This window comes from Homarus americanus, unplaced genomic scaffold, assembly GCF_018991925.1.
Source record: "Homarus americanus isolate GMGI-L3 unplaced genomic scaffold, GMGI_Hamer_2.0 scaffold25827, whole genome shotgun sequence".
Taxonomy (NCBI): domain Eukaryota; kingdom Metazoa; phylum Arthropoda; class Malacostraca; order Decapoda; family Nephropidae; genus Homarus; species Homarus americanus.
Genome location: NW_024738300.1, coordinates 12,088,307 through 12,104,002, shown reverse-complemented (window position 1 = coordinate 12,104,002; position 15,696 = coordinate 12,088,307). Strand labels below are relative to the sequence as shown.

General features: G+C 37.8%; 1 protein-coding gene across 1 annotated transcript; it reads left to right on the top strand.

Annotated features, from left to right (window-relative positions):
* The first annotated feature begins 145 nt into the window (after window positions 1-145).
* LOC121873885 (spindle and kinetochore-associated protein 1-like) lies at window positions 146-12,350 on the top strand. Its single transcript, XM_042377758.1, has 6 exons — window positions 146-226; window positions 3,012-3,092; window positions 4,948-5,274; window positions 7,488-7,573; window positions 11,122-11,291; window positions 11,714-12,350. The coding sequence occupies exons 2-6, from the start codon at window positions 3,015-3,017 to the stop codon at window positions 11,866-11,868; spliced, it is 816 nt and encodes a 271-aa protein (XP_042233692.1). The 5' UTR covers window positions 146-226; window positions 3,012-3,014; the 3' UTR covers window positions 11,869-12,350.
* Window positions 12,351-15,696: the final 3,346 nt, after the last annotated feature.

The following is a 15,696-nucleotide window of genomic DNA, read 5'->3' as shown; positions in this document are numbered from 1 at the left end:
GAGGAAGTCTTTATGAGTTGAAGTATTTGTTAAAGGAGTATTTTTGTAATCTTTAATTAGGACATTTATTCTCTTGTATATATTGATGTCTTCACCCAGTGGCTGCTTGTCACCTCCATTTACCAAAGATAATTTAAGTGGTCAAGAAATTGTTGCCGTACTAATACAGTATGTGACTCGCCAGCAGAAACAGATTAAGATTGATAAGGACCTTCATTTGTTTTGTGTAAGTACAGTACTGTATTACGTATTTCTTATGTAAATGAACTTTGATGTGAATGTATTTTTATATACTGTATACAGTACAGTATATATATCAATGATATCAGCTTAGAAATTAGGTGTGTTATGAAGTGTTGTAATATTGTGTTTGGGTGCTTACGACAGATCACCTCTAGATTATCCCCAGCTCACTGCACCTTAAGATTGGCCATTTTAATTTAATCTAAGCTCCAAGGCACCAATAGGATGTTTAATTATCAGTTGAAATAGGCTGGAGGGGGGCTAATCTTCATGTGATCCCTAAAGACTAAAATGTATGTTGTGAATGAAAGTTGGGGATATGTGTGGATATTTTCGTTGTTATTGTTGCCCTCTCTTACCACCCTTCACTTGCCTTACACAACATTCCCCATTATTTCCTCCTTCATGGTTTCTGTAGCCATTGATCCACTGCACAAAAACTGGGGTGGAATTAAAGATAACAGATTTAAATAGACTGTGGATTGACTTGAATGGGATTTTTACTCCTGTTTTTCATGTTGAAGAAATCATTTAAAAAACTGCTTTGTCCATTTTCAAACTTGTACAATACAATATTGTTTATCTGAAAATTCATACCATAACACAAAATTGACTATACAAAAATTAATCAATATCTCTGGGGCACTTATAGTTCTGGAAGACTCCATCGCATCAAACAGCTCTGTCTACAGTCAGCAGCTGTAACCACATGTGATCACATCTGACACAACCCCACATGTGATCACATCTGACACAACCCTTGTAGTGCTCACCTATTCAGTACTGTACAGTAATCTTCCCATTAACCGTAATAATTGGTGCAGAGCGGTTCCAGGTTAGAGAGATTTCGGAGTATTGAGCCGAATTTTCGAATCCCCAGAAAAAAATCGTGCATCTCGGCATTTTTCCGGGCGCTGGTGAATGTTTCCGCATCTAAATGAAGCACCAATGCTATGGATAGACACAGAGCTGCATTTATTAATGCAAAAACTATTGTACTCATACAGTGATTTACTTGCAAAAATATTGTAAATAAACAACATATACTACTGTACTCGCCAGCAGATGCTGTCATCTTGAGCTTGTGACATGATGATACAGGATGGCCTGCTTTGTCATGTACCATCTACTGTGGCAACTGGTGCTAATTGTCATTCTGCTATCCCTCCATGAAGGAGGGATTGTACACGCTGTATTTCCAGACAGTCTGCCCCTATACTATACTGAATGACTTCAATAGAAGAGAGGGTGAATTGTGTTCTCTGGTTAGCCGTGTTAAAGTCTGTAACAGCAGTTAGAAGAAAATTTTGATTCATTTTCATGGACTATTTAGAGAAACTTTCTCTACAGACGCTTCAGTCTCCTCGTTTACTCCCGGTCTTCCAGTTCGTGGCTTGTCATTAACGGAACCGGTCTCTTTTAAACTTCTTTATCCATCTTGTAATTGAATTTCTATGTGGTGCTTCCTTCTTGTAATGAGTCGTAAATTTTATTCTACCCGCTGTTATAGACTTTAACTCAGCTAACCAGAGGACAAAATTCACCTTCTCTTTTATTGAAGTCAATCACTATAATGTTGGGGCAGATTATTTGGTATAACAGTAAGAAAAATTAGAATAAATAAATGTATTTGGTCATAAAAAAATAATAAATTATCTTTTCAAAGCATTTTACAGATTGTTTTTATCTCCTATAGAGTCTAAGTTATTAATTTTTTAAACTGCACCAGGACTTTACAGACACCCTGTATACACCCTCTACACACTAGCCTACAGTAAGCATATGCTGTCCACTCTGCTATGTACAGTATTGCACATATGGTACTTTCACACTTGCTGAATGTACAGTATGGTATTTGATATAAATATAATAAATTTCTATGCCTTAATGTTACTTTTGGCTGATTGTATTCTGGTACAGTTATTATACAGTACTGCACAACTGATCAAATGTGAAAACAACAGTGAACTAGCAAATAAGCTGGTACAGTACAATGGCAGCAGACAATGAACTAAGAGTGTCATAATGCTAGTGTTTGGGTAGATTTGGCTGCGAGATATACAGGTATCAGTTAATCATAGACATCCCATGCAGTCACAGTATAGTAACGAATTGTAGCTTACGGGCACTCGGATGTAATCTCTCACAAATTCGTTTGAATGCCTGGAACAAAAAGATTTTTCTCGGAATTTCTTTGAATGCAAGAATAAAAGATAAAAATAAAATCTGGGTAATGGAAATTTTCAGGGATCGAAGGTTCTTGCTAATGGGGAGATTACTGGATTTAGAAAATTACTTAGGAAGAGCTGATTATAATAGTTCATGACACTTTATAACAGAATGAAAGTCTTTTACTTCTGAGCAGGAAATTATACTGATGTTTAGGCTAAGAGATAAATTTGAGAGGGAACAGTGTAATTGTATGAAGCAGACAGCACTGACAGCGCTGTTAACGAAAATTTCAAGTGATTGTGTTTGTTCATCACCTGTAACATCAATTTCTTCATGAGTCTCCTGAATTACACTGGATGATACATAATCTAAAGTGATGATCCATCAAATTCCCAGACTGACATATTGTCATCATTATCATCAGTGTTGTGGCCATTTTACATGCTTGCATAGTGTAGCTGCAGTTACCTGTCAGCAAGGCAGAGTCCCAACTCTGAGGTCATGAAACTACCCATCTACTTATAATTAGGAATAAACTGTCTTCTACTGCATGTTGTAATTTATTTTTTATCTTCAGTCTAACATATGTATTTCAGTAAATGATGTCGATTGTTAACTCTTCAACCACATTAACATCGCTGGATGAAGGGTTCCGAAACAAGATTGATTCTCTGCAGGTAAGACTTTTTTTTTGTGTGTGTGTGTAATTAAATTAATTTCCGTTTTGCCCAGTATGTTGCTGCTGAACATCCGATAAGAGTAGTGATCAAAGAATTATCAAACATGTGTTAGTGACTAGAGGAGGGTATATCCTTCCTTATATCCTTGTAACTATTTATTTTTTCCAATGTAAGAAAACCAGGAAAGTAAACTAGTTTAAATACATTACCAGAACAGGAAGAAAAGGCCTTAGGAGGAAGACAGAGAAAGGAAGGAATGAGGAGGTGCTTTTGCTTGATATTCACAAGCAGAAAAGGCCCATACACGTATAAAAAAAAAGGTTAATTCGGTCTTTGGTTTTCTAGATCAGTCTTTGTCTTTAGGTCACTTGAGCAAACTTTCCAACTGGCTGGTTTATGTGTAGTCATACAAGATAAAAGAAGGTTGAGGTCTAATTAATTTTGTACCCTTTCCTCTTTTCATGTCTCATCCCTTCCTCAAGGTTAGGTAAGGGGAGGTCTTTATTTTCAGTTTGTTTAATTCCTCCGTCACCAAAGGAAGTGAAAAGCTTCTGCTCTACAGGTGTACCTTGATTTATGATAACTATTTACAATACAGTATTTAAATTTTATGATAGTGCTGTAAATTTTGTACAGCTTTTTTCGATGTATGGTACAGCTTTTTTTATTTGTATGTATTTTTTTTAAATACATGTAATTTCACGTATCTAAGGAAAATTCGTCTTAATTTTGTTCCGAACCATTTGAGTAGCTGCAGCATATCATGATGAAATTGTTTATAAGCGAGTGAAGTCTTTCAAATTCAGCTCCACACTTCAATAGAACTCTCCAGTAATTTCTTGCATTTTTCAAGCAATTTACTCATTTAGAGATGTCGGGAAAGTGGTCAGTAAGTGAAATGAGTAGCAGCAGTACCCCTAATAGTAAGAAACCCCACAATACCATCACTTTTGTTTAGATGTTATTTTGGAGATGATTAAGCACATTGAGGCCTGTGAAGAGACGATGCTCAGCAGGAAAGTCTTAGAACTACAGTAGACGACCTTTTACCGCTGATTGTTTATCCGAACCAGGGCTTTGCCACATCAAACACCCCCGAACCGCATTTGGAAGTTAATTAATTTTCAAATTTCCCGCCACATGAAGCTAGCCAGCCACGACGATAACTCCACCACTCCACACCACTGGCAGACAGACATATTTATTGAGTTATATGCCTGAAATGTATTATAGTTAGACACTAAACAAGCAAGAATAGAATGATAGTGGTGGTGATACACATACTGTATAGTTATGTTAGAAACTCGTTATCTTATAAGTATTTTTTCTCCTGGTGGGGCCCCAACCGGGCTGAGGGCGTAACCGTGCAAGTGAACCATCCCTCAGTCACAGTAAAATTGTCGTCTACAGTATATCAGTAAACTGGTAACTACTGTACTGTATTACACAATTTACAAGTTTGTTTTTCTCAACGTTTTGCCTCTGTGTACGTATCCCAGTTTATAATGGTAAGCGATGGATAAAGATGATTTAGTTTTAAGATTGGTTTATGGCAGCTTTCAGGAATGCAACTCAATCATAAATTAAGATACATACCATACTGTACTAGTATTTTCATCTTGCTAGTTTTTCCCCACTCATTCTTATCCTTTCTTTGGGGACAGAAAACATAAGGAACTCACATATTCCATCATAAACGCATACATATACAGTACTGTATATACCTTCTTCTTGTCATTAAGTAGAAAGCTTCCACATAGGACATATCCCCCATCTATAGTTTTATAGTTTACAATAAAACTGTGTAATACATTATCTGTTTTGGTTAAGTACTGATCTTTGATTTTTTTAGGTATGTGTGGATCTACGAGGAGGCTGGGGAGAGGACACTGTCTCAGAATTTGAGCAGCTCACTGGAGAGTTGGCGACCTTACGTCAAGATGTCGCTCATTACAGAAGCATCATGGCCACTGCCCAGAAAGATATAGTAACGGCACATTGTCTCCTAGAGCAGATGCAGCAGCTGTCAAAGAGACTCACTCACATGAAAACCAATTTGCCAGTACATATACCAAATGTTAATGCTTCTCCCCCAGTTGTGCCTGCTGCTGTATCCCAACCAACAACAAAGCAGACAAATATCAACAAACAAAATGAACAGACTTATACTCAGGAAAAGGTATGTCATGATCCATCAAAGAATAGTGTTAATTAAATCATCTTATTACACAGGAACTGAAGAAAGTGACTTAGGTTTTTTAGGTCATCAGTCAAGGTACATGACTACTTTCTATTCTCAAGGGATGTTATTAACCTTTTGATCCATGCTCATTGTACAGTATTTAAGGTAATTTGCCTTATCCTACAGGTCCAGTCCAAATGAAACATTTCTTTATGTTGTATCTTATGAAATTTCCTCCATTATTTTATATTCCTCAAAATTGTAAAATTGTGAAAGCACATAGCTACAGTAGTTGTTGTATTGTGTGCTCATTTTTTAAGCAAATTTTCTGTTTTATTGGTCCTCAGTGTACACTCGCTACAGAAAATATCTGCAAGGTGGGGTCCAGCGGATGTCAAAATGAACACCGCTACTCCTGTTGTCTCAGTAGGATTGTTAAAATCCTTCATCCATTGTGTCGTATTGTCTAGCAAAAAAAATTTTCGGACACTTTTTGTAGCGAGTTTACATGTAGATCTGCACACACACACACCCACACTTTAGGAAGTTGCAGGACTGGTCACTTTTCTGACATCAAATTAACCTTTCCAGTGTGGTGGGTTTGGGCTCTGATGTGTAAAAACTTCCACATTTATCTGACATCATGAATTACGACTAAGTGACAGTGTGTTGTTTTTTAATCTGGTCATGTTCTGTAGTAGGAAAGGGTTTGCAAAGGTGAAAAATAGTTAAGTCACTGTACAGGTACTCCCCGACTTACGACGGGGTTAGGGACCGACATCCAGGTCGTAAGTCGGGAATACTTAAAACACTCACTTTTAAGCTTGCCAGCCATTTTAAAGTGAATTACAGATGAAAATTTTGTCTCTGTACTGACTTTGGGACTCGAAAATACGTAATTTGACCAAATTTTGGTACGACAGGCAGGTCGTAAGTGCAGGTGGACATAAGTCGAGTAGGTCGTAAGTCGGGGAGTAGCTGTACAGGTATATTACAATCATGTTTTATTTAAATTGCTATGGCATTTTTAAGTTTACTGTTTTTTTTTTTGTTTTTTTTCTTATACAGGGTTGTATGAAACAAGAAAATACACACATGCATTCATTATCACTACCATACTGTAATAGATGTGTCCATTTTATGGTACGTAACTTCCCTTCCACACTGTTGCCCCAATTTTGGTTTTCCCTTGTTGCCTCCCACAGGGCAGCATCACCCGTGCTGTCTGCTACACATTCATGCTCACTACTGCACCTTATCTCTGAATTTATTATTCTCTGCATCCTGTTTACCCAACACATTTTTGTTTTTCATATTTATCCCTTCTTCCACTTAAAGTTCATCTTTCAAACATATACAGTACTGCAATGATTTTGCTGAACAATTCCCCTGCAGATCCTATTTTACATCTATTAATCAACCCATTAACTTCCTTTCCCTCTGCTAATTGTCAGTGCACTTCATCACTCATCACTCCATATGCTGAAATTTCCACTCCCAGACATCTGAAATACTCCACTTTCTCCATTCTATCTCCATTTAAAGTAATATACAGTACTGTATTTGTATTACTTTTGTTCACATTTACTATCAGCCTTACCCTAGTACACACTTATAAACTCATTAACAAACAGTGTCATCTGTAAACAGCAACTGATTTACCTCCCATTTACATCCAAACTTCACCTCCTAATCACCCTTCCCTTCACCTCTCTTACTACCCTATCTCTGAAAATATTAAACAGAGGTGACAGTATACTGTACATCCTTGACATAGACTTCTTTCTAAATCCATAAATCTCATAAATAATTTTTTTCCCTACTCTAGCAATTTTTCTCTTGTGTTCCGTAGTACAAAAACTTGATTCATTTATACTGTATTATTTATTTAGAGAATCCATCCCACTCTTCCCTCATTACACCCTTTCCCTGATATATTGAACAGATTTATACCTCTGTGATTTTAACGCCTTTTGGTACTCTTGCTTTTTACGCTGAGCTTGTATACTGTACTCTTGTCATCCAATCCAATAGTTATGAATGTTTGCAGTAAATTTCACATGTCTGTCCATTTGTAAATTCTTCCTTCTCCTGTTCCTGTTTGCAAGCAACCCACACTATTGAATGAGAAATTATTTTGTGGCAATATATATTTTTTGTTGTATCATATGTTAGATAATTTTGTACTTACTGTTACACTTTGTTTCTAGAGCAAAGTAAAGACTGGATCTGGGAAAGCAAAGCAGATTCCCATTATTGAGTACGTTACCATTGAGGAGTTTGAGTCTGTTCCTAAGTATGTATATCTTTAAGTTTTTTGTTTTTTTTATCATAAGTACTGTATATACATTTGTTAAGTCTTCTCTTGAGTATACTGTACATACCATTGAGTTATAAGTATACAGTAGTACAGTATACTCTCGATTTAACGGAATCTGATATGACGAATTCTCGATTTAGCGGAAAGCATTTTTTTCGTTATTTTTTGCTCAATTTAGTGAACTAGTTCGCTAATCGAGATTATTTCTGTCAATACGCTCACACCTACTGAGACACCTCAGACATATGATACAGTAAAACCTACTTCAGCCTATGGTGAATACACTAACTGTATAAAAACGATAAATAATGATACAAGGTAATTACTGGAAAATCTGAGAAAATGGCGAGAAAATCACTCCAAGCCTTTTTGCTCTGGGCCAGGGGACAAAGGTTCTTTGCATTATGAAAGATCGCACCATGTTTAGCCGCATCCTCACATGGTTGGTGCATGGATGAGAAGACCAACCGCTTGGGTAATGCTGGATATTTCTGCTCTGGTTCTATTTTTAAATACTGTGCAAACAGATATTTCTTTAAATGTATGTACAATAGTTAACAAGGTAAAACAATACGTACTGTAATAAATCAATGTAACTCCGAGCTGCGCTAACGAGGTGGCCAGACAGGTGGTGAGGTGACAAGGCAGTAGATGAGGTGACATGCCAAGACACTTACACAGCACACACATTAACACCACTACTAAATCATTGTCTTATAACACTTTACTTTATAATTTTATTTTAAAATTAATTGATACATAATGGCTCGATATGGCTACTTTTGTACTTAGACAACTGATCAGTGGATAAACCAGGGCATATGTAGACTCATTATACACGAGTGATGTCAGTGAGCTTTGCAGCTGTAACCACCATGCATAAATTATCACAACCTGTACTCAAATGTACTAAGTTAGTTACTAATATTTGTATGTCTAATGCAAACTATGAGATGTTTATACTCAAATTAATTGCCATCTTGGAAGAATTCCAGCAATGCAAGTCAAGTCTACAATTTAATCTCCCCTCCTGGCTGTCAACACCCTCCCCCCCTCCTTCCATCCAGCAGTGGAAGCGAGATATGGCGATGGGTGATAAGGATTTATATTTATTAGGCCACCCGGGCACAGGTCAAACAACCCACTTGATTTAGCAGAGTATAACTTGCATTGCTGGAATTTTTGCAAGATGGCAATTAATTTGAGTATAAACATCTCATAGTTTGCCCAAGAGTTAACAATTTTAGGCCTTTGGCTCAGTACATTTGTGTACAAAATGAGTACTGTACAGTAATATGTTGCTCAAAATAGTGGCTTTTTCACAGAGAAAGGTCTGTATAACTAGCCCCAGTGGTCAGGATATTATGGTATTGAATGTTACAGAGTACAGGTATTTCAAATATATTCTTTGTTTACGTCTGTACATAGAGACTGGTGGTGTGGAGACCCTTGGGGGTAGAAACTGACCGTGCACCCTCAAAATATTCGTCTGCCTCTGTTAGTCTTACTGGGAAAAATATTGTTTATTTGTCATTTATTAATTAGTAAAGATATGTCATTTAACTCCTAAATGACGGTTATTGTCATAAGATGATCCAAAAACAAACACCGGGTGTGGTCATGTGACAACGAGGCATCTTTCAAATGTCTCGGTAAAAATTTTCACATGTAGCCCGCCAGGTGTCTCCTCGGCATCCCCTCGAGCCGACTAGATAAGCCAATCAGCATACAGTATGCCTCGGTGCGATCCAAAGAGTCATGGAGGAAGGAGATACAACTTCTGCTCCAGTCTTTCTCCTTGTGGGAGCCAGTAGGAAGCATAACAAAGTGAGCGCAGCAATGTCACCACTGTCGGCAGAGCCCGGGCCATCCCGTGAAAAAAGATATAGAAGAAAGAAAAACCTTTCTATTGAAGAAATTTTTTTCGAGTTGGGAAGAATTGGAACAAGCTATTGGTGACAGTGAGTGGGAACCAGATGATGAAGATATGAGTAATTTCTCGGTGGAGGAAAATGAACCTCCCAACGCCACTCTATACCACGTGACACACCAACACGAACAATGGCTGCGCCTGCTACCCAAGTAATTGACTCTGATTCACCGCCAGCTACTACTGTACTATACCCCAGGATACATGTAGTACAAATTTTGCTTTTGTTTGGAGTGATGGGAGAGATTTTGTGCCAAACATTCCCGAATTTGATTCATCAACACCAGGCCTGTGTCAGAATTATCTGCTTCCAGAAGACAGTGATTATGTTAATTATTTTTTACAGTTCATGAACATAGATATACTACAGTAGTAAATATGATTATGAAAGAAACAAATGATTTCCATGAATGGTTTAACAGTACACATGGTGTCACTAAGATATTATTGGGAGGACGTTCGTTTGCTATTTTCATAGTAAGTGCAACTCTCATGTTATAACATTCTATTCTCTTTAGTTTGCCCTGAAAATTAAAATTTTATTTCAAAGAAAGTGTGGATTGGTTTTCTATCTTCTGGGTGTTTGTGGAAACAATTACCAAATGGGTGACGTTTAGCGAGGCAGCCATTACTACTAGATCCCGCAACATTGCTACATTCGATGACATCACAGCCATTATTTTACTGCCTTTTTTTTACTCAAAGGAGAGTGAGAGGGAGATTTTTATTGTGATTTTTGAAAAGTATGCAACAAATCCAGTTGGATGATATACAGTACAATACTGTATACTGTATACAGTATATAAATTCCATTAGATTTTTTTTTTTTTTTTCAATTTTCTAAATTAGCCCGTCTGAGGGGCAGTGAAAATTCTCCTCGCCCAACGTTTGAGGGTTAAGGCTATCATATTGGAAACGTCTCTTAGAGAATTTATAAAGTATCATGGTATCAAATTCATCTCCCTATCACAATTAGCCATGCTTGAGTGAGGAAGGAGGGGAGAAAACTGACCATGCTCCCTCCCTCCCTCCCTCCCTAAAAAATGGTTCACCTCCCAGCCTCACTCCATATTTTAAAATGTTATGTACCGTAATGTTGAAGGGATACAACTTTGCTCATTTATACTGTACAGTACATACCGTATACTTATTACAATATCCCTAAAATACTTTAGTTTTGCCTTTATTCAAGACATCTTCAGGTCATGAGATCAACTAATCCCCCACCCAAGAAAGGGGTGACCTGACATTCCAACGCTGCCTCCAGTTGCCTCTTATGATGTCTTGAATAAAGACGAAAGCTAAGGTGCTCCAGTGTATACTTAGTTGTCCGAGAGGTAGCAGTGAACAACACACGTGGTGGTGGCAGGACACAGACTGAGCGGCGGAAAGTTCGATTTAGTGAAAAATTTTATTTAACAAACAGGTGACTCAAATTAGGTCGTTAAATCGAGAAAATACTGTATATACGAGTATACTTTTCATCTTAATCCAAACTGTTTACTGCACTGGTTTTAAAACAACATAAGTATTTTGCATGAGTGAATCTGTGTACAGAATTCATTTATACTGAACTGTATTTTTAATTTACAAGGTACATTCGTGGGCGTCTACAGTATGACCAAGTAAACAATACTGTCAATGCAATAAATAAGACGCTGGAGAGCAAGTACACTCTGATGGCACGTCCCAGATCCAAAATATCTGAAGTTGATATGAGGATCGTTACTGCTTGTAGACGTCAGGAGAACCAAGAGACCAGAGGTTTGTTTTGTTCTTAATTGAAAGTGTCCCTTGAGGGATGATGTCACTTGAAGGAAACTGAAAATTTTATTGTCTTGTCCATCTACAATTTTGTACATTCTTGACTGAGGTTGTATAGTGATTTTAATTTATTCATAAAATTTTTAGCATTTACAGCCACTCAAAAAAACTATATACAAAATTGTGTTAAGACAATATGCCACAATGGACAAAGGATTTTGACAACCCTACCCAGACTACAGGAGTCGCAGTTTTCATTGTGAAAATCATCGTCTTCCCCCCCCACCCCAAGTACATATAGTTTTTTGAGTGACTGTACCTAAAACCTAATGCATTCAAACTATTTCACCATAAACATTCTCCTCATTCATGAGCATCACAAAGAACTCACTAATTTGCGTTTTTTTTTTTTTTTTTCCCAGATCTACACTTTGTGGTTGATGACGACATCAAACGATGGGGTAATATGAAACTTGACACTGCTGGAAGGTCACTGATGACTGTCTTGCGCACTCTGAAACGACTGAGGGAAGTGCGCGGTCCAGGCAACCTCGTGCGATTTGCTGTAATTACCTAAAAATCCATCCAGACATTTTCCAGTGATTTTTCCTGTCTTTATTTCCTATTTTTAGCAAATCATGGAAGTAATTTTTTAGTTTCCACTTCTCATTGCACTTGGTTTAATAATCATCTGTCCTTATTTCTTACAGAAAAATGTATTTTTGCTGTTGATGAGTACAGTACTTTTGTGCTCAAAAGTTTACAGGTAGAATGGGCCTCAATCTTGGTGGTTTGATAATGTTGGAGCCTGATGGGACTGGGGCCCATTCAACCAGTCCATAACAAATCCTTGGAAGTTTTGTTTTATCATTAATTTTAGTCTGAACCTTTCTGAGATATTAACTATTTTACCACATGTGAGGTAATTAAAACATAAATTCGCCCTAGTTTTGTATATAATTCTCATCGGTTATCCATGGGAGGTCTTTGTATTGCTCCTGTTTTAATATTTTAAAATTTATGGGAAATATACTTTATGTACTCAAGACAACAAAGTTTTATCATTGTTGATATAACCTTTATACAGTTACATATTTTTCCAGTATGAGGGCCTGAGCTGCCACCATTTATGAGGGCTGCTACTGCCACCCTTCATGAGGGCCTGTGTGCCAGTAACAATTCCTTTTACTCTTATATATCACCATTGGTAGCGTGACGATAGGAGGCTCGTGGGTAAGTGTAATGATAGTATCAAGCAATAGGGAAGAAATAACGGTAAATACTGTAGGTAAATAATATACACAATTATACAAATACAAAGTTTATTTAAACATGAATATGAAATTAGAAGAAAGAATTGGTTGGTACTAACAGACGAAATCTATTACTAGGCCCTCAGGCTCAACATACTCACACCATTACTGGGTGGACATATTCAATACCCTTCCAACCCTACTGGGTGGACATACTCAATAGCACAACTAGGATAGTCACTTAGCACCATACATATTAGAGCAACTGCCACTACAACACTCAGTCGTCAGGAGTGATACTCAAGCAACAGCCATGGGGTCCAGCCACCATGGAGTACTATCCGACGAACTCTGGAGATCCCAGTGGGTTAATTCCACCACACAAATATAGCCCTACTGAGGTAGACATTCATCCACCAATGATGGGGGCTGGTAGTGGTGTGTGGCTTGGTGGTCCGGGTCACCTCGTGGACCGAGCGTTAGGGCCAGACGAGCCAGCTATGGGGGCTATAGGTGGTCTGAAGTGTCTGACGGCCGGGTCTCACGAAGGTAACTGATCCTACTGGACCTCGGACATGTCCCCAGACATAGTGGATACAACATCCACCCTACAGACACGGCCTAGGCTGCGTTAGGGACCTGTATGGATGAAGGGACGGGCACTTACTAACCGGTGACAACAACATCACGTTTCAGGGGACGTTAAAGACGTAAATATGACTTTACTCAGAGCATATCAACTACGTTACTGTAACACTTGCACAATCAACTATCAATTGGGTCAAATCACTTAAAGAAGGGCAAATTACAACACAGCGTGGAATGGCATACCTGTATGGATGAAGGGACGGGCACTTACTAACGGTTAAAATGCCCGCGTGCCCTCACTCAAACCAGACCAGGGAGTCCAGCTACTCCTATTCCAATGAATTAATTTACGGTACCCTCTGACGTTGAAATTGAGACTATGAACTCATTTTCATTCTCTACTATTATCTTCACTAACAATGCTCTGACTCAGCTATCGAAAGCAAAATTAAATTGATTACAAAGGAATGGATGGCAACAGGTCCCAGCATACAGCGTCTGCTCCCATAGACAAAGGCGGGGGAAACAGAGAAAACGGGGGACGTTTCCACTGGGGGACTCGGAAGGTTTTGTGGACGTTTGAGCGTAATATGAATCCTTAAGGTTTTCAGGTTAGCTCTTATCATGACCATTACAAAGCTTCCTCCTTCCCCAAGATTCATCATTATGCGGTAACGTTCAGAAAACACGTAAGTAGTGACATACATATTAAATCATTAATATAAAGTATAAATCCTCATACAAACATTGCACAAATTATATCAATAAAAATAGAAAAATAATTCCCTACCGGTGGTCAGGATTAGGTACAAGAAATGGAAATCTGTTAACATACAACTAGAATGTGACACACCTTCATAAAAAATATATTGGGATACATATTACAAAATAGCACCAAAAATAATAGCACATGGGGTTAGGTACATCATGTCATAATAATACTGAATGGCGGTAAATACATCATATCATATAATAATAAATGGTGTTACATACATAATATCATATAATAATAAATGGGGTCAAGTACATCATCATAGAATAATAATGATTTGAGTTAGATACCTCATATCATATAATAATAATAATAAATGGTGTTACATGTTACAAAATACACCCTCACATCGGTAGATAAAATGCACACTCAAAATTTCTTACAGAACTCAAATTTCAATGTTCATAGATTATGAAAGTTTCTTTTACGCGATTGGTCAAATGCTGACAGGACACACTGAGATTTAACATAGATTTCTCAAGCTAGGACATAGACGAACGGACCCCATCAAGTCAAAGGAATGATTTGTTGCCCTTAATCTAAAGAGTTATGTCGCACTCGCGAGAGGCAGCACCCTTCAAGGGACTCCGAACGAGCGGGTATTCCCAAGAATTCAATGCTAACGAAACGGTCCTCATGAGAACACCACCAAACCAAAAACTGTCTGTACTTATGGCATTTGCCATGTAGAAGTAATAGCACCATATTTATATGCCCGAATACTCCCTGAAAGTCACGAACTCTACACCTATATACCAACAACACCCAGCCTACGTAGGACTTACCAACCAGAACTTGAGAATTCACCACTGGTATCTTTACTCATACTAGTAACAGATACCCTTCAGATGATTGCATAACTGCCAATACATCTTCCAATCTCTGTCTTTACTGCAAATTGACCCTTCCTCTGCAAAATACTTTTAACCCCCCAAAAAAAAAATCCTCCATTTTTTTTTTTCTTCTTCAATTACCAAAAGTTACCTACAACAGATTGTGCACTTCACTACCCATCAACAACCAAGGAGGTTCACTTACAAAGCCCACTGTTTCTTAAAGATCCAGTCTAACCACTGGTTTTCTCCTCCTTTACCCATGGCTTTAGCGAGTTTAGCCAGAAGTGCTTGGACTTTTGTTGCTAAATCAACAGCGGCTTTGGCCGTCATGGTCCCCTTATTTGCGTTAGCATCTGCCATTGTGTTACAACAAATCAATACTACAGGTATACCCCACTGTAAATACAATACACGCACAGTGCTCACTCAAGACCCAAGGACTGGTACTGATTTTCTGCAATACGACTAACACTCCATGCATCAACTATTCAAACTACTGTTCAGATTATTAATCTCCCCAAAGATACTATTATGGCATCAAAAATTCACTTAGACACTTTGCCATTCACAGACTCAGTATGGTGCAACACTGCGTGAACACTTCACGAATTTCCGTACTCACAATTCTGGGTCCATACACTTGTATAACATTTTCCATATACCGTATCACCATAAGGTCCTCACATATATAATACTGTATTCTGAAAGTATACTGGCATTAGAGTTCACATAACATACGTTACACAAAATAATGACCCGTTAGCACCTGGTTAAAATAACTTTAAAATTATAGCGTATACATAGGAATATTAATAGTAGGAACTGTAAAATGCCCCGAGATATTAAGTAAATGGAATATATATCCTACCTAACACATAACTAAAGAATATTACAAATGCAGAATTAGCATCCACTTAACCTTTGCATATAGTGCAATGCTTCTGTTAGCACTCAGA